General features: G+C 44.1%; 1 protein-coding gene across 1 annotated transcript in view; it reads right to left on the bottom strand.

The window, feature by feature from the left end:
- TENM4 (teneurin transmembrane protein 4) overlaps positions 1–23,762 on the bottom strand; it is a 1,193,139-nt gene that overhangs the window by 92,910 nt on the left and 1,076,467 nt on the right. Inside the window, exons 22-27 of the mRNA XM_085623238.1 lie at positions 23,089–23,350; positions 17,758–18,025; positions 12,103–12,246; positions 9,952–10,201; positions 8,203–8,223; positions 794–1,026 (exon numbers count right to left, since the gene is read on the bottom strand). Of these exons, the coding sequence (XP_085479364.1) occupies positions 794–1,026; positions 8,203–8,223; positions 9,952–10,201; positions 12,103–12,246; positions 17,758–18,025; positions 23,089–23,350 (1,178 nt within the window). The remainder of the gene's footprint in view (positions 1–793; positions 1,027–8,202; positions 8,224–9,951; positions 10,202–12,102; positions 12,247–17,757; positions 18,026–23,088; positions 23,351–23,762) is intronic.

Below are 23,762 nucleotides of genomic sequence, written 5' to 3'. Positions count from 1 at the left end.
CTTCTTAAATTCAAGATCCTTAGTCTAGGTTTCTTGATATGGCGTTCCACCTGAATAGATAGGGCCAAAAAAGAAGGAAATGGATACCATCAGAAACTTGTAAAGGTGGACTAGTCAACTAAATTAGAAACCGGTACAACACCCAGAAAGGACCGGACAAGAATGGTCTCGTCTAGTAACAATTGGTTTGTAGAAAGGACGGTTAAAAATATCTAATGAACTAGCGCTTGGTTGAAAGTTAAAAACATGACATGAACAGGTTAAAAACATGACATGACCGAGGTGACATAACTGAGGTGAAAAATATAACACCACATACAGGGAGGGGGGGGGGGAGGTGGAGAAACAGTTCTTACCTCCTAAAGGTTGGATGGAAGGCCTCCCCCCCCCCCTTCCTGTTCACATTCTCACAACTTTGGTTCTCCTACAGCGATGGTAGAGAAATCTTCGATAAACAGTCACATTTCTTGAGTGAGACAGGAGCATGCACGGAAGAAGTCGATGGTGGAGTGTGCCAAATACAGTTGATAAACTGAGTAGAACCCGTAGGCTGACACAAACACCATCGACTACCATCCCGAGGTCACCAAGTAAGGCCACTAAAATGGAATTGGGGCTCGTGGCTAAATGAAAACCACTTGGCAGAGGCCTATGCCATCCCAAGATTCCACAAACACACAAACTGCATGCATGGATACCTTCTGAGCAGTTCAGCAGGCTACAGTGCATTTAAATTAGGGCAAAACGTTTACTGATCTATAGGCCTTAAACCAAGATAAATACCACTGTTTACCTCTTGGATTGTTCAATATGGCCTCGGATGCCTTTCCTCCGTCTCCACAGCGGGTGTCGTCAAAGGGAAGACACTGATCTCCAGTGCCGGCCACGAGCTCCGAATTCTTGATGATGTCCTTCACATCGGTGGTAGACTTGATCTTGTAGACCCGTCGACTGTTGGTGTCCGAGAGGTAAATGGATCCGCTAACGGGATCTGTCGCCAGGTAGTACTTATGTGCTGGACTGTGGCTGAAAGGTAATTCGAAAGGTCATTCAGAGAGCTCTCATGCTTCGTACCATTGACCTGCTTGTGGCAAAGCCAAACACGAATACCACGAAACACCAAGACAAAACATATGTGAATAGACACAGGCCAACACCATCTCAACATTAAGCCTGAATTATCATTTTTCTACCGGCCATTGTTTTAAGCGGTGGACTGTCATTTAGTTTTTGGGACTACATCCACATTTTATCAGAAAGCATCCCAGCATCAGTGCATAAAAATGACTGGACATTCCGCTATAAATGCACCATTCACAATGCACCGGGAATAAGTATGCCATTGGGAATATGGGGCACGCTGTTTCAGAGGGGGTTTACATTCTTTGTGTTTAGGGCAATGTTTAGCACATCTCGCCCATAGTTACTTCTTTTTTCACCCTTACCCAAAAAAAAAAATACTTAACAAAAAATACGGAAATTAAATTGGATTTGAAAACAAACAAATCGTGCACAAGTAATAAGGAAATAGTGATTAGAATCAAACAGCAAGAGTATGAATTTAGTAAACATGATTCTGCTTTAGAGATTGTGTTTTGGTTGTGTCTACAGGCCTCCAAGTCTCGTATTTTCACACCAACATTCAAATTACATTGAGCTGGCTTCTGCTTTGTGGATAATTTTGGCACTTGCGTGTGCTAGGGACTGAACTTGGCTATCTCTTAAATGTTGCTGATGGCTAGTACTTTGCACAGTGGACTTGTCATTCAATAGTGAACAGAGAATGCCCTAGGATTAGAGTCTAGCGCATCCTATCTCCTGCCACTCCAGAAGACGCACCTCTATTCGCACTTTGAGGCAGTCACAACCCTTTCACTCGAAGCAACACAAAATCCAGACCTCCAAAGCAGATTCTCTGACCTCAACAATTTATAATCAACATCATTTCTGCGGAAATCACGGCCATGACTTGTTGAAGGGGATATTTGTTCAAAATGCCATTTGCAGCCCATTGTTCCAAGCTTTGAAATCCTTTCTACATTCAAATGACTCAACCGTGGAGAGAGGGGGGACGCTGGCCGGATATTGCCAGGGATATCCCCCAGAGAGTTATCTTATTAAAGCCTGAGAAGATCTCATCTCCTCAAACGACACAATTTCTCACTAAATAAAACGGTTTGACCTTCGCGACAGCCCCCGCGCCTGGCGGTTCTGCCTCCATCTGCACCGCTTGCTGGTGACAGACGGCTGCGGGGGCATTATTTGATTCACCTGCACGTCACTCATACTAACCAAGTGGTTTCCACCCGTAAAGGAACGCTGCCCTGGGGGAATCCGCGATCCATTTTGATCAGGCCCTGGCGCTTTCATGGACACCATCTTGGTGAAGCCGGGATGAATGTCAGTCAGCGCGGCTCCGCGCGCTCGCTAATACCTTAAGGCTTGTGGACAGCGGAGGACATCTGTACTCCTAGCTGTCACTGGTGGAGTAAACAAGCAAATGTGTTAAATACTCTTAGACACAGGCGGCACACCTGCGTTTTGAAAGCACATTTGAGCCCACGCTCTACTTCAACGTGCCTACAGCCATGTCTGTGTAATGAGATTTGACCTCACCGCCAAGCGCACGCGCGTTTCTAAAGTTCCTGCCCCAGGTTTTTTTCTGCTCCCATCACAATACAGAAGTTGTTCAGGGTTTACGAATGCTGTACTGCTCACAAGACTCTAATGGTTAGTGGCCACTGACACACAACTGGAGGTTAGGGAAGTAGTAACTTCTGCCGCTGTTAACCTCACAGGGCCTGGCTAGTGACTTATTCAACACAAGAAGCAGTTTACTCCCAGGCTTTCGTGCACGCTTTCCAATAAATGCAGAGTCCATGTTGCTTTCCCTCCCCTTGAAGAATCATTCTTCTGATTGTGGAGAGGATGTGGAAGCAGATACTCCTCGCTAGGAGGGATGCTGCACTAAATGAACCCTTCAAGATAACTTAAAAATCTTAAAGAAAAGATAAAGAATGGGGAAAAAAACTTTCTTAATGATTAAAGAGGGCACTGCGCTCTCAGGTCAGGAATAAGGGAGTAAGAGGTTCTTTCATTAGTTGAAAGTAGTAGTAGGTTGGAAAACGACATTAAGTTAAGAAAAAAGAAACCATGAGTCGAATAAAGGAAGTAGGAGAGATATATTTTCAGATGTTTTGGGACTTCGTTTTCTTAAACTCCATATTTCTTATCTCTCAGTTGGAAAGTATATTTGAGATTTTTTCGTACCTTCAGTTTACCGGCTCCATGCGCTCGGCGGTAATGCGGATGGTGCTGAACTTGATTTGATAAACTAGAGCGCAACGAATTAACAGTGATCGAAATCGAACAAGGCCGGTCCTATGGTTTGAGTAAACTGTTCTTGGCTTTGGCAGGGATAGAAGGTACAATAGACTATGTCGGGGCAGTAGCGTAACGAAAGTTGAGGGGGCCCCCCGGCAAGGTACACGGAGGGGCCCCCACTCCGGTGCTCTCAGACCTGAGTACTGTGCTGAGGGGGCCTCCTGGAGCTTGGGCCCCCTGCACCGTGGGGGCTGCGGGGGCCTGTGTTACTCCCCTGGGCGGGGGGCGGAGCTTATGCTATCGTGACTGGGCAAAAACCCTTCCTGATAGGTCTGTTCTATTGGAACAACATGAAGGAAGTTAGGAGGCATGTGTTTTTTTTCTCAGAGCTACAGCTATATGTCAGAATAAGATTCAGAAATGTCGACCAATATAAACATCATGTCCCAAATATCTTTTATAAATATAGTGCCCCTTTGGGTGTAGATTTTCTATTGGCTCCAGTGGAGCCAGTGCTTAATTTGTGAAAGAATAAGTGTCGGCAGCCAGCACTATCAAATGCCGGCCCACCGATACCAAGGCTGTGTAGTCTGGAATCCACCTCCTGCCTCTTTAATCCACTCCCAGACACTCCCTGCCTTGCAGGTTCCCGCTTCCTCCCTTGGGGGTGGTTTTGCCGTCTTTCTCCTCCTCCGTCTTTCCCAGTGTTTGCTCTGGGGAAATGTTCGATTAGGACAAGTGTCAGTCCCCAAAACCGAGTGCTGGTGGGCCCCACAAACCACTGGCTCCAATCAAGCTCTGAGTGACGGCAAGATTTTTGTAGATAATATATAGGATATGGTATTTGTTTCAGACGATATCCTGACAATGTCAATATGGACCTTCGTCATTTCGGTGTTGTGTGTTGATATCGGACACAGAAATATTGTATCCTAAATATTATTTTTACAAAAATATTAGCCCACCGGGTGTATAATTTCTATTATTAAACCTCAGTGGGGTAATATTTGTGTGGACAATGTTTAGGACGATATTTATGTTAAGCAATATTCTGACAACAATGTTCGGACACAATACCCTCCCTGACACACCAACGTCAGACACTCATGGGGCCGAGCTGTAACAAAACATTCTGCAAGGAAGGCGCGCTACTTTCCAAAAAGTCAGGCTGTGCTCAAGTCATTCAGAGTGTGGGACAGTCAATCCCAAAAGTCCAATTTTCCTTCAGCGGTGAGAGCAGATGGCTTTCTGCAGAATGAGACAGCTCTGCTCGCCCTAGTTCCACACAGATGTCCTCTGACGCATACCGGCTTTTATTTTAGGACGCAAATCTGAAATGTTGTCACTAATATATTGACACGAGTCCACAGCAAGTAAAGTACACAATGAAACCATTTTTTTTTTTTGCAATCTTAGGTTTTACTGTTTTCCAGTCATGGGCGCTTGGCTAAAGTCTGGCCCCACACCATCACATGACATGTGCTCTACAGAACATAGATGTTTCATTTTGTGAGAATGTCTATCCACAGAAACATCCAATGAGCCCCCCCCCCCCCCTTTGCGGCTCTCAATAGAGTTCTGGTAGTTTAATCAATAGATTTCTTTTTTCAACCGATCTGAAACCTTGGGGAACCTTAGTGCTTCGATACCAGAAAATAGTTTTTCTCATCTCAATAGTATAAATGTATTCACTGCAGAAGGATAAAATGCGGAGTTGGCCTAAATAGGACTTAACGTTTGCACCCTATAGTTTTTACGCCCTGTTCTCCATATTAGACGCATCAACCTTCTGAGCCGTCTATCACCATAAATAACTAAATAATACAATGGCAGTGCAAAACAAGAAACACCTCACAACTTATGAAGAGTTCTTGTTGTTCCCAGAAAACAAATGGTTATAATTACTGGTAAAGTAGACCGGTGGGCTAATGTATCAGTTGCACAGATCAGTGTTTTTAGGTTCAAACCTCAATCGGTACACTCAGTGTTCCGTCTGTCCGAATGTCAGTATGAGGATTACAACCGGTGAGAGGAGTTACAGCCAGTGCTTTAAATGGGCCGGTACTGTCCAGTACAGAGTACCAGCACTTTTTGTATTTTGAGAAAGAGAGTACCTGCACTTTTCAAGAGAGACATAATACTTTTAATTGAAGAGTACCAGCACTTCTCAGAACCAAGGAGGTACTGGTACAGAGTACCTGCACTTCTATTTTTCCATTTCAAACACTGGTTACAGCCAATTCAATTGCACTCGGTTTTATAAAACCAAAGAGGACAAAAGGTTTAGTGGAGAAGGTGGGATTCGAACCTGTGGCCTCCAGAGTCCACAGAAACGTCTGCATTAGTCTGTTGAGGTATCTCAGCCACGACTCAATGAATGATAATGGTTCCTGTGTCTCTGTGGTGGGAGGTACCTCACACCTCATAGTAACAATCCTACACAACAAATTGACTAGGTCAATACCAAAGGAGATGGGCACAAGAGAGGGGGTGATTATTAAATTATGAATTGACCAAGATCTGGCAACAACTGTCCTTGCCATCAGAGTTTCAATAATCTGCTCTCATGAAGTGAGACCCCGCGTGTGGGGTGCCCTCCGTTTAATAAAACATCTTGCTCCTGCGCTTTATTGTAGCCCGAGGACAGTGGAAGCATTACGAGCTATCGATTAAACCGTGTCGCCGCCTCTCTAACCCCAATTTGTCATCTCAGTGCAGCTTGAACATGACTAGCTATAGATCCGCGAAAAGCGTTGAGCGTCCCTCCACGTGACGGATGGACTCCAGTCTCCACGACAGATTGCCTACATTCGTTTAAATTGTGCTGACTTCATTCGACAGTGACTCATCTTAACAAGCATTGGCAGAGCCAATAAGTCTCACCTATGTTAGGTAGTGACTTTGTCAATCTTAAGCCATGTTGCACAGCAACACGGCTACTATGCAGTACGGCTGAAAGATTTGAGGGGAAAAAAGCACTACGAAGCGGCTAGCACTGGCCATGTCAATGCCTTTTTTTTTTTTTAATTGCTCACAGGAGGGCAAAGCAGGTGGCCTAGAAGCCTCCTGCCGTGCCCTCAATAAAAATAAATGCGCTAGATGTGGCCAGCCTTTGCAGCAGCTAGCTTTTTTAAAAAAAACATTGTTTTAACTTTCAGCTGCGCTGCAGTGCAACATGGCCAAAACGATTGACAAAGTCAAATGGTTGTGTAGGTGAAAGCTATTGGCTTTGCCAATGTTTTTTTTCTTCCCCGTGGCGGGATGGAAGGGATCAAGCAAAGACAATTTGATGGAAGGTGGATTAACAACACATTTCATGGCGGGAGGATGGGAGGCGGAAGCAACATAACTGGGTGGAAGAGGGCAAGCAACATCACAAGAAAAACAACAACAAAGATGAATCTGAGCTTGTGTAAAGTAATCAGGTGCGCTTGTGGTCTCAGAACGATTTTGCGCTCTATTAAAAACAACTATAATACAGAGTGGGTCGGGGGTTGATGGGGAATGACATGCAAACACATGCACTCTTATGGAGTGCTGCAACTACAACAAAAAAGTAGCTCCTAAAGCGCAAGCAGTGTAAGGACACTAGGCAAGAAAGAAGTACTTCAGTGCTTGGGCCATGCTCCAGGAGAGGGACAAACACACGAACAGGAAGTGAAGCCGGCATGTGATGATGAAAGAGAAACAAGGAAATTTGAGTGACGACGGAGTCAACCAATGGTAAACAATGGCTGGGTTCTAAGCCCCTGTAAGTAAACAAAATGTCTCGCAAGCGACAGCACCTACATGATCTCATGTGAGACCTAAAACTAGATGCAAAAAGAACAATTCATGGACAGAATGCAGAATAATGTCATACATTCACTCAAGTACAGAGATCTGGGCCTAAATCCATTGTTTTTTTGCTCCCCATGCCTATCCAGTTTGAACCCAACCATATGTAAATTAGTCTTGACCCTGAGCCCAATGGGCACAGCCCAGCCCTAACTGCTAGGCCAGGTCCTCCCTGGACTGGAAACAAGCATCCTAGGACCGGTTTCGGGGTTTCACCCCTCATCAGCCAGGATAGCTTGACTCCAGTGGCATGGAGAGCACGGGACCCACGTCTGGGCATACCTGTCCCACTCGGGGTGACAAATGCAAAAAGAACAATTGATGGACAGAATGCAGAACAATGTCATACATTCACCCCAGTACAGCGATCTGGGCCTAAATCCATCGTTTTTCCCTCCTGGCGGGATGGAAGGGGTAGAAGGGATCAAGCAACGACAATTTGATGGGAGGTGGATTAACAACACAATTCATGATGGGAAGCGGAAGCAACATAACTGGGTGGAAGAGGGCAAGCAACATCACAAGAAAAACAACTAAAAAGATGAAGCTGAGCTTGTGTAAAGTAATCCGGCGCACTTGTGGACTCAGGACGATTTTGCGCTCTAATAAAAACCACTCTAACGTAGAGTGGGTAGGGGTTGATGGGGAACGGCCTGGAAAAACATGTTCTCTTATGGAGTGCAGCAACTACAACAAAAAAGTAGCTCCCAAAGCTCAAGCAGTGGAAGGTGACTAGGCAAGAAAGAAGTACTTCAGCGCTTGGGCCATGCTCCAGGAGAGGGACAAACACACGAACAGGAAGTGAAGCTGGCACGTGCTGATGAAAGAGAAACAAGGAAATGAGGTTGACGATAAAGTCAACCAGTGGTAAGCAATGGCTGGGTTCTAAGCCCCTGTAAGTAAACAAAATGTCTCGCAAGCAAGAGCACCTGCATGGTCTCATGTGAGACCTAAAACTAGATGGCACCTGCAACTTCCCACATAACACCATGCACCGGAAGGACAGTGAAAGCTGTAAAAGGGAACCCAAAGGGGGCTTACCTGTGTCGGAAATCTTTATTTCTGACAGAAGATAAGAAAACAGGAGGACAGAAGAGAAGAAACAAGATTAGTAGCCTAAAAAAGTGACATCAACCGTATCATGCATTGATATTCTGATTAAAAAAATTATGTTAACAGCAGCCAGACGATATATTTATGTGGGACATAGATATAGCCCTCTAATCCATTCTCTATTATCGCCTTCCTGCAAGCCTGTTTCATCATCAGAATACACTTCTAGCTAGAAAAAAATGCCACAACTACTCATTTATTACAGCCCAGTAATGTCACACTGCTACATCGCGGCATAAGTCTCTCTCGCTTAGCTGGCACAGAACTCAAAGAGGAAGTGAGCAGCTGAGGCCTCCACTTACCCGCAAAACTTACATAGCACCAAATTCCATTTCATCTAGGTACTAGATTATAATGGATACGACACTACTGTTTGCTTCGACCTTAAGGAAACATCTAGCATTGGCCAAAACCTGCAGAAAAACCTAGTGCTTGGCTTTTTTCATGTTTTTTGTGTGTGTGTAGTGGACATTTCGTCTTTGTTTGTTGGTGCACTCCAATGCATTGATACATACTTCGGTCACAGAGATATCCAAAATGGGACATTGTACAAGGATTTTATGAAGACATAAAAATCAACGATCGAGGAGGATTCATTCCTTATTTTATATAGGATGAGGGTGGGGTTCAGACACCAGACCATGTGAACCAGACCAGAGGAGGAGAGGAACATATAGCACAATGGGGTTAGACGTCTGAATCATCTCCTAAAATGGATGCCACTGATCTCACATGGACAAGCCTCGTGGCTGAAAACCCCCAGCCTCAGAGTTACAGTGAAGAACAACCTCGACCTACCCCTGTTCATCACCCTATGCCGGCGGAGTCAGAACTGCATGGCCGATTCCCGGTGGAGCTGCTCCGACAGCTATAGGGGAGACTGGCTCTGGCACACCGCTTTGGCCGTCACCTACCCAGCCGGTTTTCGGACATTTGTCTTGTCTTCTCCTCCGCTGCGGTCTCCTTCCTTTGGACTCCCAACTCTCCCTGATCTGTTTGGATCCTGCTTCTCGTTTTTGCGAATAACTCCTGTACTGAAGTATTCTCCCTCTTACCCCTTTACTCCACCCCCTTTCTCCTTTACGCTCCATTTATCCCTCTTCTTTGCTACCTTTCCCGTTGAAACCTAGCTGTTTGGCTGATGCCCGGTGGAGCTACGCGATAGCTAAAGAGGAGATGGGCTGTAGACTTCCTCCTTGGCCGTCTCCTACCCAGCCGGACTTTGAGCAGACTCTCCTTCGTCTCTCCATCCTATCTACCTCCTACCCCTTTTCCCCACCCCTTTACCCTTTTAAGCTCCATGTATTTTGTCTTCTACTCTCTTGAATGTTTTTCTAGTAACTGATGTAACGTGTAATTTTGTAATTTCTGTGGAACCTTATGTAAAGCGCTCTGATACCTCCGGGTCTAGCCAGCGCTATATAAAACTCTCAAAATAAATAAATAAATAAATCTCCCATGAAGACGTGAATATTATGCGCAATGACAAACCAAACATACTTTAAAAACCTAAGTGCAAACTATGACTTCTCCTTTTTGATTTAGTTTACAGAAAGCCCCAGCTGCTAATCTTGCTTCCTCTGCCTTTTCTAAACGCCTTCCCTGTACTTCTGCACGGAGTACATCAGATCCGAATGCGGTACCCTGTAATAAGCTGCTGCGAAGACCGTGGTGTACCTTAATTCCAGTATGTTGGTGACATTGCCAGAAGGGAAGATTCTACGGATGTAATTATAATCTCCAACATAAATGCTTCCATCGGACCCGCATGTCAGGGCAACCGGCGCCAATAGCTTGTTGCCGTCTGCCAGACCGATACAGCTCGGACAGGAAATGCTGCGTTTACGTCCATTGCCCATGGTGCTTCCGATGACAGGAGGCTGCTGGGAAATGAACTGGTTTTCTCCATTCCCTTTGTGCAAAATACCTGCAAGAGAAAAATCATATGGAAAAAATGAACAGGGCTTTGCCAGGCATGGACCTTAGCCTGAATTTGATTGGTTTAGACACTTTCTAAATGCGTAGAGCGAAGAACGACTCAAGGTACGCTGGAGTACGATTCATACACAGTTTGGTATACCGAATTGTACGCAACTGCCAATTAGCATCCCTGTCTTCATGTATTGCATTTTCATGGCTTAGATGCAATTTGACGAACAGCCTGCAAGATCCTGAAATGTAGTCATTTTATGAGCGGGGATGCATCTCATGTGTAGACGTTTGCACCACAGGCTCCAGAACCACATACTAAAGGGTTTTACGCACATCGTAAAGGGACCCGGTGGATCTAGGTTTTCCACTTTCGTAGTATGGAATGAGAGAAAAATATTGCCCCAGATGGAGTTATCAATAAAAAGGGAAGGAATCTGACAATTCTAAGTCACCAAGTCAGGGACAGCTCATAAAGAGAACAGCTGGTGGTTCATATATATGGGCAGAATTACAAGTGCATGAACTTTTCCATTTGTGCAAAGAGACTATTAGAATGCAATTCTACATACAGCTGTGCATCAAGCAAAGACAAGCAAAATATGGACATGTCACCATTGCCAAATCTGGAATTGCTCAGCAACCAACAACATTCACTAAAGTCAACCTCTGGCACAAACGAATACCTGTCCAAAATTGTTCTCTACCCTCACAATCCCAAACGTCATCATCCAGGTTGGTCCTGCTGTGACCTTTTAAAGGCAAAGCGCCATTTTGAAATTCTTACATCTTTAGGTCTTAATACTCCCTCCAGCTAGTAAAATGGTCTGTTTGACCCAAGCACGAAAAGTATCCAAGTATCTGAAGGCGATGTAGTTGTAATCGTAAGTATGTTTACACCCACGCGACTAATGTTCCTAAGCTATTGGCTTTTTCTCCTGCATAAGCTCTACTACGAATCCAATGACTAGCAAAATATGCACCCATTTACTATTTGGAAAAACTCATTTGAGAATCTGCTCTTGAGACCTTCAACATCATAAATAAAATTGTTAAAACTATTTATTTTTTAAAGTCATGGAAATGCGCCCTCTTTCCTCTGTGTCTTGGGAGACCATCGTGAGCCACAGAGAATTTTGGAATAAGCAACGCCTTGAAAAAGCCCAGGAATGAGGAAACGGGTTGGCGGAACCATAATTAGGATGACTGATGCAATTAATCATGATAAGCCAACAGAATACTAAGAGTTCTTAGTCTTATTGCTATTCTTCAAATGAGTCTGTATCTAGGTTTTTCTAGTTTCATTCTTATTCGTCACATTTGCCGGCGACGCGGTGTCCAAGTTATCACCGGTCAGTATGAGATGACGCCTCCGAGAGCAATGGAGATGGAATACAAGAAAGCACAGAGACTTTATACCACCATCGTCAAGTCCGGCTCGTCTCCCCCTTTGTCATGGATCGCCATATGTTTCCCAGTGCTCTCTAAGGGAGTGTATGTTAATGTCCCATGACATCCATGGCAAACTCTTGAAGTTAATATACAGGTAATTTAACTAATTCCCCATAATGTATGGCTCAGCATATAAGACTGTAAACCTGAGCCTTATATTTAGTTAATTGTTCAAATATGTGAAAGTACAATGATTAATAAATTGCACAATTCAGCTCCCAAGGAAAGCCAAGGCCTTGTCCTTTACACATATGCTCATAGCAGATTTATACTTACCACTGCACACACCAGCAGCAAAAGCCACTAAATGTAGTCTACCATTAGTAATTCGTTCCAAGCGAGCTCCTTGGTTTGGTTTTTAATGGGGGCTAAATTATTAACAGCGTAAAGCAAAAGCACTGGCGCAGCGCGCGTGTCGCCATCCTCCAGGCAGCCATTTTCACCCACCGCTCTGAATGTTGAGGGCATGGTGTGTGTCCAGCGCCCATCCGCCGAGCTTGGAGGCGTCTATTTCGTAGCCCTGCAGCACGGCCGTCCGCTTCTCCCACAGGATCAGGTCCGGACATGATTCGTATTCATAGCCCACCGACACTAGGAGCAAGGAAAGAAAAGAACGCTAGAGTGATGGATATGCATATTCAGCAGCTGGCTGGGGCTTTTAATTAGGAGGAAGGAAAAAAAAAAAGGGCTTTCCTCCGGGCAGGAGCAAATCCTATTTAAAAAATCATCACATTAATGCGGAGTCTCAATATTTTACTCTTTAAAGGCCACACTGCATTAAAACTAAAGGTCAACAGAGTAGTTGGTGTTGAACTAATGTGCTAAATATTTAAAAGGCACCCGCTTACAATACGTTTAAGCTAGCTGTGTCTTCAGGTGCTTTTACACAGTAGGTTGCACATTTGGAAGGCAAGATATCGGTGAAGCTGTGATTTACTGCAACCAGGCAATAAGCACAGGACAAGCTTTCAGGGGGATCGACTTTTCTGGAAAGGTTACTGCTGCCAACGTTACCTGCAAAACAGGGGTATAGCTAACCCTCAAAATGTCCAGGAATGCTAATGCGTAAGTGTGTATGTGGGAAAAGCTGCTCACATTTGAGCTTTGATGTGTGTAGCGACAGTCATGGCGGACAGATTGTATTCAGTACTTAGTTTTCAAGGTTTTGGATCAGACTCCTTCAGCCATTAGCTTCCTTTACTCTTGAACCTTCAGCTATTGGTTTGAGGCATGGTCAATCACATTTTGGATCAACACCCAGGAGTATTTTAGTCTTGCTGTTTTTCTATTGGCTAGTTGGGTGTGTACTTCCACCTCTTTTGGAATGCAGGAAGCACTATTTTTCAACTCAAATCTGCCGATGAGTGACCCACAAACCCCGGAGAGTGAGATCTAACAAAAGCATTTGAAAAACGGATGCTACAAAAAAGGTTGCTTTATTTTTTGCATCATCCATATTTAGGTCTCACTTACCAAGACAACGCAAGACGACTGTTGGCGTAAAGACCTAATGTCAGCTTACAGTGAGCACAAAGCTTGCCCACTGCATATCAACGGTTGGATTTATTGTCACTCATTTGCTGCTTTTTATTCATCAACTTTTGTTGGCTTTAGTTTCTCTTCTTGTGCTTATCCCAGTGCTCACATTGGAAGCACTATTTTTCCTTTTGGGTTAAACACTCAATGAGACGGCATGTGTTTTCCAGCTGTCTCCCTTATGTACTGCTCTGCCTCATCCACCACACTCTGTGTTGCTCTCTCCCACCCATGTGCTACCCACCCACTCTTCCATGTTGCGCTCACCCTGGTGTGCTTCTCCCCATCTTGCTTTCTCGCTGTGTGCTTTCCCTGAACAGCAGCATGTACATCTATCCAGTCCGTGTGCTCCTGTTCCCCCACCCTCCATACAGCTTACCCCACCCACGTCCTTTGTGTTTTTTCTGCCCCCTTTCCCTTCATATCGCTTCTGACCGCATGTTGCTTCTTCCCTCTACATCACTTCTTTCCACACTAACGTCCTGTGTATTGCTTCCCCCACTCGCACCTCAAAAAAGAAAATGACTGCTTTGCTGTCCATTTTAATTTTTTATTTACCAATCAAACTTGGATTAATAAAGAAAAAGAAAAAAAGCATCTGCTTCCATTTGTTGGAGTGTGCATGCATGTTGCACCACTGGCAAAGAAAATGGACTTCAAAGGTGTGACCTACTGCCTTTGCCCATGCTGGTTTCAGATGCATTTGCCAGTGCTCTCTCCCCATTGCTGCCATAAAAGCATTAAACCTTGACAATGTTTGTTTTCAAGACTCCTGGCAGAAGGCAGCCTTCTGCCAGTCCTAATCAGGTTGCACTCATCTCTCTTTGGAGGGGGCGGGGGGATTCTGACCGGTTTCGGATGTATTGCTACTTCCTTTGAAATATTATTCCACAGGAAGTATCACCTACAATATATGGTCGCCAGCAGGAACAAGTCTGTGGGACTTTAAAAGGCTAACTTCTGCAGCACCATGTCAGAGGAAACTAAAAAAGGACTCTCGGCTAAAATAAAACCCAGTCAATCTAGTGAACAGGACATACCTTCTAAAGTGGAGGACACTGAGTCAGTAATGCAGGCAGTTACTTATATATTTATTGACGATTTGAGAGTTAAGTAGGAAGTGCTCTGGAGAGTCACTTAGAGATTGAAGCAGGAAAAACCAGGTGAGGTTAGTGACACAGGAGGGTGGAAGTAACTTGCAAAGTTAGTGGCACCAAGGGATTGAAGTAGGAAGCGCCTCGTGAAGTTGGTGACATCAGTGAGCTGATGCATTAAATGCTATGTGAGGTTATTGACATTTAGGGGCCAGAGGGGGACGTGCTCATTGTGGTCAGTGACACTGGGAAGTGGACGCAGGAAGTACTTTCTAAAATGAGTGGCTCTGAGGGACTGAAGTAGGAGGTACTTTCTAAAGTTAGTGGCTCTGAGGGACTGAAGTAGGAGGTACTTTCTAAAGTTAGTGGCTCTGAGGGACTGAAGTAGGAGGTACTTTCTAAAGTTAGTGGCTCTGAGGGACTGAAGTAGGAGATACTTTCTAAAATGAGTGGCAATGAGTGACCGAATCATCAAGTGTGTTGTAAGCCTGGTGGCACTTGGAGTGCTAAGCAGAAAGTGCTCTGTCAAGCGTTCCAGGAGATCTAAAGTGTCAGGGGAGGCCAGTACCATTAGAGGCTGAGGAAGGACGTTCCTTGTAGGGTTGTTGCCCCAATACCTTGTGAAGTTAGTGACACTACTGGGCTGAAGCAGGAAGTGCTCAGGGAGGTGGCAGTGACGGAATGAAGCAGAAAATACTATGTGAGGTCAGTGACACTTAACGACTGAAAGATGAAGGACCCGGTGAGGTAAGTGCGCCGGAGGACAGGAGGAAGTGCCTTCCAAGATTAGTGATATTGGGTATCTGAAGCCAGAGGCATTCCAAAAGGTTTGTGAGATTCACAACCACAGACAGTACTGTGTGGTGAGCTTTATGGTGCTACACAACCCACAACCACAAACATTACAGAGAGGCTGCCATACACTGTAGAAGGCACCATAGAGAACCAGCTGGACTGTACTGCCATGAAATCCAGATTTAAGAGAGCCCATGCAAGGTCACAGACATGGACTACAGAAGCAAAGAGCTTTAAGCCACAGAAACCACAAGTGGAAAGGTCAAGGCGACGCACAAGGGAGACTCCTTGACTGCGATTCGCAAGAGAATCCTTCCAGCTCGCGTGGCCTATTCACAAAGGCATTTTGGAGTGCAGAAAATAGTACTCTTTCAGCACTCTGATGCATACTCTTACAAGCCTTTGTAAATTGGCACCAACATATCTAAAAGGGGAATAAAATGACAACATTCAGGGAATATTAATAAAAAATGTGTAAAAATAGAAAGGACTGTGCCATCTTTACATCGGACGTTTTGGGGCCGATTCGCAAAGCGTGTACCTAAAAGAGTTCTCCTGTAGAACTGCTTTCCGCTCACAAGAGATTTTCTGTGTTCATGTTTCATTAGCTTTAGTATTCGCTATAGTTGTAATAATAAGTCTAAATTATAGAGTTCCGTTTATTTTCATTTCTTCTTTAACTTAAATGGACAGTCTTGAGTAGGGAACATTTTCCTCCCTAAGGTTCTTGCTCTGCTTCGCGGCTCATGCTGCCCTTTACAGCATTTTGCAAAAATAATACTATTTAACATTTTTATTACTGGCGTTTCTTCTGCACAGATGATTGGTGGCCATTTTACTAACCCTGGTAAGATGATAAACAGGAAGAGATGGAGACGATGGGAATCAAGACTCAACAGTGGACGTAACTTTTTGGGGGGACGAGCAAAATGGACTTCGCTTTAGAAGGGTATACGTTCCCCCATAAAAACCATCCGCAAGCATCACAAGTAAACGATCCAATAATTTGTCGCTGCTCACTTTCTTGAATAACTACATTCAATTAAGGTAACCCAATTGAGTTGCAATTAGTAATTGTAGATGGCCACTATCAGCAGATTGACGCCCATTGGACACCAGAATTTGAGAGCAGTATATTTCTGTTTTTGGCAACAGACACAACTGCAAACAAAACCAGTTGCTGATTTACCCTGAGCAATAGATAGGATGTAAGTAGCTAATGTAATCTATTTACAGGTAGCATCCCGCACAGGAATGAATACTTCTAAACACTAAAGGGCTAGTGGATCTGTGCCGAGCAGCAACAGTGATAAGTAGACTGGCCAAAACTAGGGTGAATACACCACTCAGAGGCAAAATCTGAAACAGTGTGCTCAGAGGTTTCCTAAACTCCCAAGATTTAGGACAGTGAAAATAAGAGGGATCGTGTCAGGAACATTTCACAAATTATGGTCTATCCCAGTGACCCATAAATCATTATGGAATCCTACTACTGGGATATTCTTTGCAGTAACACTGCAACTCCAGACAAGTACCATTTTTATTTCGTAGTCCTGCTTTTCTACCAAAGACCTTGAGGTCTTTTTATTGCAAAACCAGCTGAGGGATAATTAGTTTGATAAAATTGTTATCGTGGAGTAGGTTCATCACATAGGCACTAAGACCAGACTTCCTGATGCGTGGAAAAAATTCTTGTTAAGGGGCAGTCTTCCTGTAAAGAGGTGGAACTTCCTGTTTGAGACCTGGCTGGTGGTTTTGTTAGAGCAAATTTCTACTCAGATCCAATCATTTCCACCACACCTACATTTGATGTAATCTGAGGGACTGAGTACAAACATAAGCCAGCCATAAGCAGCTCCATCCAAACCAGAATTAGTGCCTAAATAACTACAGTGAACTCCAGGTCTGTGCACATGTTTATATTTTGAAAGGGAACTATTTTCTCCCCTTCCTCCTATACCCAGCTTTCAATAAACAGATGTCAGCATGGACAGTGGGTCCCAGCTCAAAAAGGATATGAGGCTGATGTTCATCTTAGAACTGGGATTCTTCCTATGGAAATGTTTTTCCCAAAAAACTGTAAAAGATATTGGAAGGACCAAGCAACCTTTATCTTTTTTTACTGTAACCAACAGCTGGGCTACTTGAGTGATCCATCTAGTGAATAAATCTCAAAATATAGAAGGACTCATCGAATCTCAACACAGGAATCCTTATTGTTGGAGTGCGGCAAGGTATAACCAGGAAAGAAAAGCAGATGGCGTTTCCTTTCACCCCCATTGAGATCCAATTATCGACATCAAAGACACAGGCCATTTAAGTAAATAACGCCGTGCTAAGTCTCAAAACCCAACTAGAGACACCGAACAAAGCTACAATCTAAAGTCCTAATACTTGGTGATGCAAGAGGGAGTACATAGCACAGGGTTTTCTTTTTCTTCTTAAAAAATGATGTCACATATCATTAGTGGGGAATAAACAAGGCAATTGGGATCTAACAAAAAACAGTGGTATAGTTTGAAAGCAAGTACGACCAACCTACTGCACCCGGATCCAACTTCAACCTTTACACATTTTAGGAAATATGCCATGCTTTGGAGAGAAACCTGGCTGAAAGGGGCATGTGATTTCGGTTATGAGACTGCACAGCAAGGAAAGGAGAAAACAGATTCCTTACCAAATGCTTCCGAGAGGCCATATACTTTCTGGCTGTACACATCGGTCTTGTCCCAGATGAAGTAATAGGAGAGATCCGGCGATGCCGCAAACCACTTCCTGAAGAGGCGGCCCTCCACAGCAACCATGAGATGGACCTTCATGAGGTTAAACGGGATGCCGAGATGCGTCAGGCTGATCCGCAGCACAGACTTGTAGCCGATAGTGCGACTGCTCAGGTAGCTCAGCTTCATCCGGCTGCCGGGAATGCTGACCTCCTCTTGCAAGGCCTAAAATACAGGAAGAGCAAGCACAGGTCTTACTTCACAGCACAGCAGTTAATAAATGGCCACTATCTGCTTTGGGAATTTATAAGACTTTCGCACGTAAAAGTCTGCAAGAATGTCAGACAAAAAAACACAAGAAACATATGCATTGACCTCAAGTTAATTCAAAGATGATGCCTCCAACTAAGTTAAAATATTCAATCAAAGCATAAAAGTGTATCCGAAGAGGCCTGATGAGCTAAATCCCTGCAGCGAGATCAATCGTGGCATCGTTACCAGTCTGGACACTACCCACAACACAAACACCAACTTCCTTGATGCCTTCTGAACCTAGCTTCGATTCCCCCCCGCATCTCTTCCTATATTAATCTATATACACTCTTTTTTTCCAGCCAATTTTATGTATGTTGTTTCTGAAAAAAATGCATTAAAAATAAAAACATGGCCACGTTTACTGTAACATCTTTATCTCCGTGTATAAGATATGTCTACATTCAACACTTTTCTTGCAGGTCCACACAGGATTCTTGCTTTACAACAAAACTTTACAACTGCTTGACAACTGTTGTGACTATATCACTGTTCCAGTTATTTTCAGCTACCAACAACTTGTGAAAAGAAGAAATATTTGCATTTTATATTTAGCAATACAGGCAGTTTGTGTTTGTGGATCTAAAATCTCTTAGACAAAGGACTCTGAGGTCTATAGAAGATTTCATCTTAAAAATTAAAAATGAAAAAGGGGCTCTGATTTAATGGTCATGCTCTCCTTATATTAGAAGTGGATGATTGATCTAATTTCGAGCTAAGGACTGTGTGACTCCAGCATCTGGCAGAGGTTTGGGTTTAGTTGAGGATGGGTGATTCGGTTGCCTGACTCGGGTGTTGTTGGCGTTAGGTCTGGGTGACTCAGTCACACTCAAGTTTGCCATCAGTGGACTGCATGACTCAATTGTCTGAGCAGGTTTGGTTTTGCTGGGACGAGGTAACGTAACTGTCCATCATAGGCGCGAGTTTCGTCGGGGTGGGATGAGTCAATTGTCTGGAACAGGCTTGGATTTCTTGGAGATGACACACAGTGGCGTTGCTGCCGGTCATGCGGATCTCAGTGTAGTTCAATGGAATGATCTAGAGATCTCAGTGCAGATTCAGTGGACACAGGGTGCTCATCACAGACTCTGCCGTGGCCTCCTGGTCGCAACCACGAAAGGGCAATAATAGTAGACGGTGCGCGATTTGCAGATCTCCGGATCTTCGGCCATGGTCTAAAATTCGACCTTCTAACGTGACCTAATGGGAGTGATCAAATCAATTGTATCTCCCAGTGACTCAGGTCCCCTATTTGCCAGAAAGTGGGACTGCATAGGGATGATTAACCTTGCAATGCGCAAAATATAGCATGCGCCTCCTTAAAGACTTTCGGGCCATGTGTTCTGTTTCTTAATTAAAATTGTGGCATCAATTTCTATGCGTAGAATGAGCCCTCCCTGGACTGTGCTTTGTTATCTCAGCAAACGGCGGCTGAGGGTTTGGTACCCGGACTCTTGTGTTCATCTAAACGCGCGACAAAGTGTTGTTTAAGCTGTAACAAGAAGAGGTGTAACTCAGACTTAAATTAAAGGTGAGGAAAGCCTTGCGTTGGCATTTGGCAACCATTATGATACAATGCATTACCTGGTGTGCATGTCGCAATGCTTTCCCTCTTTACCAACTCCCCACGGCCCTTTAATAATGTGGTCTCATTTAGATGTTACTCACTGCTGCCTACTGGGACTTAATTAACTTTATATGCAACCCCCTCTGGGGGGCAGAGAACACTGCAGACTTTTAAAAATAAAGCAGCAAATTAATTTCACTAAAACCTGGACACGTCGTGCAACGGATGGTATATCCAAATTAGAACCTGTGCATTTATTTAGATCAGGAATAGCTACAGTTTGAGAAAGTCTTGTTCGCCGACGCGCTCTGTGTTTTAGGCAGTAATATCTTTTAAAGTGGACGGGCAAAATGGCGCCCAGCAGTAAACCCTAAGTGTGCTAGGTCAGTGGTTCTCAACCTTTTGTCTTCTGGGGACACCCACTGAATCATTACTGGAACACAGGGACCCCCAATTATTGGATTCCGTCCTCCTCCCACCCCAACTGAGTCATTAATGGAAGCCGGGGACCCCAGCCTAAGCATTGTTGACGATAGGAACCACAAAACAATACACAAAATTGCAGAAAGAAGCTCTAATCAAACAAATACACAAATGACACGTTTAATTTAATTTGTAAACACATATAAATACACACACATATATAAACACACACACACACACACATATATATATATATATATATTTTTAATGGTAAGGTTGTAGATTTTCTAAATTGAATTGAGGCCACTCATCGTCCATACTATATTCTATTTGATGCACCGGCACTGCTCACACAAATCAATCCGAGGATTCTAATTACATGTTTAGCGTCCAGTTTCAAACTCCTTCATATTTACTCAGTACATTTAAAATTGTTCAATTTACATTTAACTTTATTTATATACACTTTATTAATCTATTAATATTATTTAATTTTCTAAGTTTTGGCGGACCCCCTGAGGAGGCTTCGAGGATCCCCAGGGGTTCCCGGACCACGAGTTTGTATCCACACTTTCAACACCCTGGCCTTGCTGCTCAGGGTCACTCATCTCTCAAGTAAAGGGCTTATGTGTTTTTTTTTTTACAGAGCTTTATATAGCGCGAACTTGACCCGGTATCGGGTATCAGAGCGCTTTCCATAGCACCAGTTACGTTACATAACACCAGTTACGTTACACGAGGGCACATTCATTTTTGTTAGGCACGGGGAGATTAAGTGATTTGCCCAGAATCACAGGATGTTCAGCTTCATTGCCGAGACACGAACCCGGTTCGCCAGATTCGAGGTCGACCTCACTAGCCGTTGGGCCAACTCCACTCCCCATGTATTCTCCTGCAGAATTTCATTAGATGGGCTGATCTAAATGTGGGAAACATGCTGTCCTGAAACAAAAGGGGGCACCTTGAGGCAATAACTAAGGCAGGCTAAACATTAAGAAGCTCCTCTTACCTAAAAAAAAAAAAGTAAATTATTTAAAAATACACGATAATCAACAAAGAGCGTAACCCAGCATTTAGGGCTATTTTCTTGGTACAAAAGGCACCCAAGATGCATTTGGAACTAAGCATTTTTGCCCCAAACTAATCCACATTCAGCTAGCGGGTGCAATAGCATAATTCTTGGTAATTTCACTACACAAGAGTAAGGCGAGGGAGGGGACAGTTAAAATTGGTCTAGACATAGGTCAGTGTATCTACAACCAGGGTTCCACCTTCTGGAACTCACTCCTCTTGGATATGCGCCAAGCCAACTCCCCGATGGCTACGAGAAGGCTTTGAAGCTCCACCTGTTCTGATACCTTGGAGGCTGCAGGTCAGTAGGACCCATCGGTGGAGAGCGCATAGGAAGTATACGTATCAGTCAACCACAGAGCGGCTCAAGGCTGCGTGATGAGACTGCTGCTACCTCTGGCACTTTCCTCAATTGGCATATATGAACTCCATCTCCTATGGGCATGCATCCCATCCCTGGCTCACAACCGCCTGGCCTTCAATCTGGTTGGACTATAACCTGGAAAGTGTGCAGCATCGAGGTGACCTCATTGTTGGGAGTACAGCCCCGTCTCCCAGGGCTTCAATGCCGAGAAAGAGTGCGCCTCAGACTGCAAATGCCAACAGGAGTAAAGCGCAGGGCTGGATATTGACAGGGCGTTTCATGAAGTGTGTTGTGCCCAGCTGGGATGCACACTATGCTTGTCATCAGCGACACTGCTCAGGTGTCTTTATCCATGTGACTGGATATGTTGCCTTGGGCAGGCAATTGAGTTATTGGGCCCTCATATCCAGGGCCACTGGAATTATGCGTCCGGATAGGGCGAAATTATGCGGCACATTTTGTAATAGCATTACTTCAATATTTCGGCATTTTTAAATTTGCTAACACTGTCTAGGCATTGGTTGCAACTCATTAGTACAATTTTAATACCCAAATATAGCAATAAGCAAAAAATGGGTGTGTTGCTGCATTTTTAGTAACTTTTGAACCGTTTGAGCTAGAAACAAAAAAAAATTGTTACATTCTGCAGATTATGTGGCAGATGACGGATTATGTGGCAAATGCTGGAAATCTACATCTATGCGAAAATCGCCGCAGCCGCACAATCGCATAATTCCAGTAGCCCTGCTCATATCTACACCCCAAAGTCGTGCTTTACCTTTTATTTTTTTATTTGTTTGTACATTTTGCAGATATTTAAGTTATTTTAATGTTTTATTCATGTTATGTTCCTAATGCAAAGTTCAGTCTTCTTTCTGAAACTTACTTTTAACTACTGCTAGAAGTAGCACGGGGCACGGTTGACGAAACTCTGCAAAGTTATGGAGGCATAAAGCACGGTAACATTAAAAACAAAATTCAACATGTTGCATAAACTGAATGAAAAGAAAAGATGAAATTCACCGCTCGGAAACAGCACTCAAGAGAACAGAGAGAAATCCAGAGATAAAACACACATTCACAAAAGAAGAGTGGCTTAGGGCGGCAATCAACGTAATGTCCCTGCCAAGTATCCATTATTCCATGTGTTCAGGCACTTCAGACATTGACTGTTCTCCATCCTCAATACAATTTGTTTTTGGAAAGGCCATTTGGAATTCTTCACATTTCCTCCTTGCCTAACTCTTTTGTGCTGCATCTTTGCTCATCTGCTCCTTCGCCTACTGACAAAGTGTCAAGCACTTTTAGAAACTCTTGACACACAAAGACAGAAACTGATACACATAGTCATTACATGCAATTTAAAATGAATGTTGGCCTCCATTAGGAAATTGTTCAATTATTTTTTTTGGGGTTTTCGTAGAGTTGCCTCAAAGCGCTTGACAGCTGACCCTCCTTGGACAGAAAAGCAAGTAAGCAGCAGCCATATTTAACACAAAGTCAAGTTCTACTAACTAGTAACTTGTGCATCTTGAAGCAAACGTCACAAACCTGGATTTCGGGAACAATCGGACCCTTCTCAGCACAAGATCCAGCAAAGGCAGCTAGAGGCGCGACCGAGACCACTGGGTTGGGACGGGCAAAGTTGCTGAGGTCGCAGCTAGGGATCTCATTCTCTTCGTGCCTCATGACGATGGTCTCGATGACAAAAAAGCGGTCCCATGGCAGCCACAGCGCGTGCTCCTGAGTGATGAAGGGCGCCCTCTCGAAGCGCAGTGTGATGGACACGCCCCCATTGGTGACGAGATCGAAGCTGCGGACGGGGAATAAATGACATGGTTATGGGAAGGACTCAACACCCTCCAGAACTGAAGTATTGAAAACAAGACAGCCAATCAGATTGTTAGGGATGTACTCTGTAACTACAGGCAATGACCATCAGTTTAGCAAGCTGTGGTTCTTTATTTGACATTCTACATTTTAACTGCAAACCAATAAACTGAGCCATCAAGGCCACCGTAGTGTACGTGTCTGAGAACACTGCAAGCAGGAGGCGGGAAAGCCAGCAAACTAGGTGGCCCGATTTGATTTCACACGCGAGCTACCATTTGACCTCAGAACCCTTGTGATGGACGCCCCGCTACCATGGTGGCCAGTTCAGCACTATTTACTAAGCTAATATCCCACCTGTAACCAGCGCGTTAAGACTTAAGTGTACTCGTGTT

Source organism: Triturus cristatus, chromosome 8 (genome assembly GCF_964204655.1).
Source record: "Triturus cristatus chromosome 8, aTriCri1.1, whole genome shotgun sequence".
NCBI classification, from domain to species: domain Eukaryota; kingdom Metazoa; phylum Chordata; class Amphibia; order Caudata; family Salamandridae; genus Triturus; species Triturus cristatus.
This window is presented reverse-complemented; position numbering and strand designations above follow the sequence as displayed.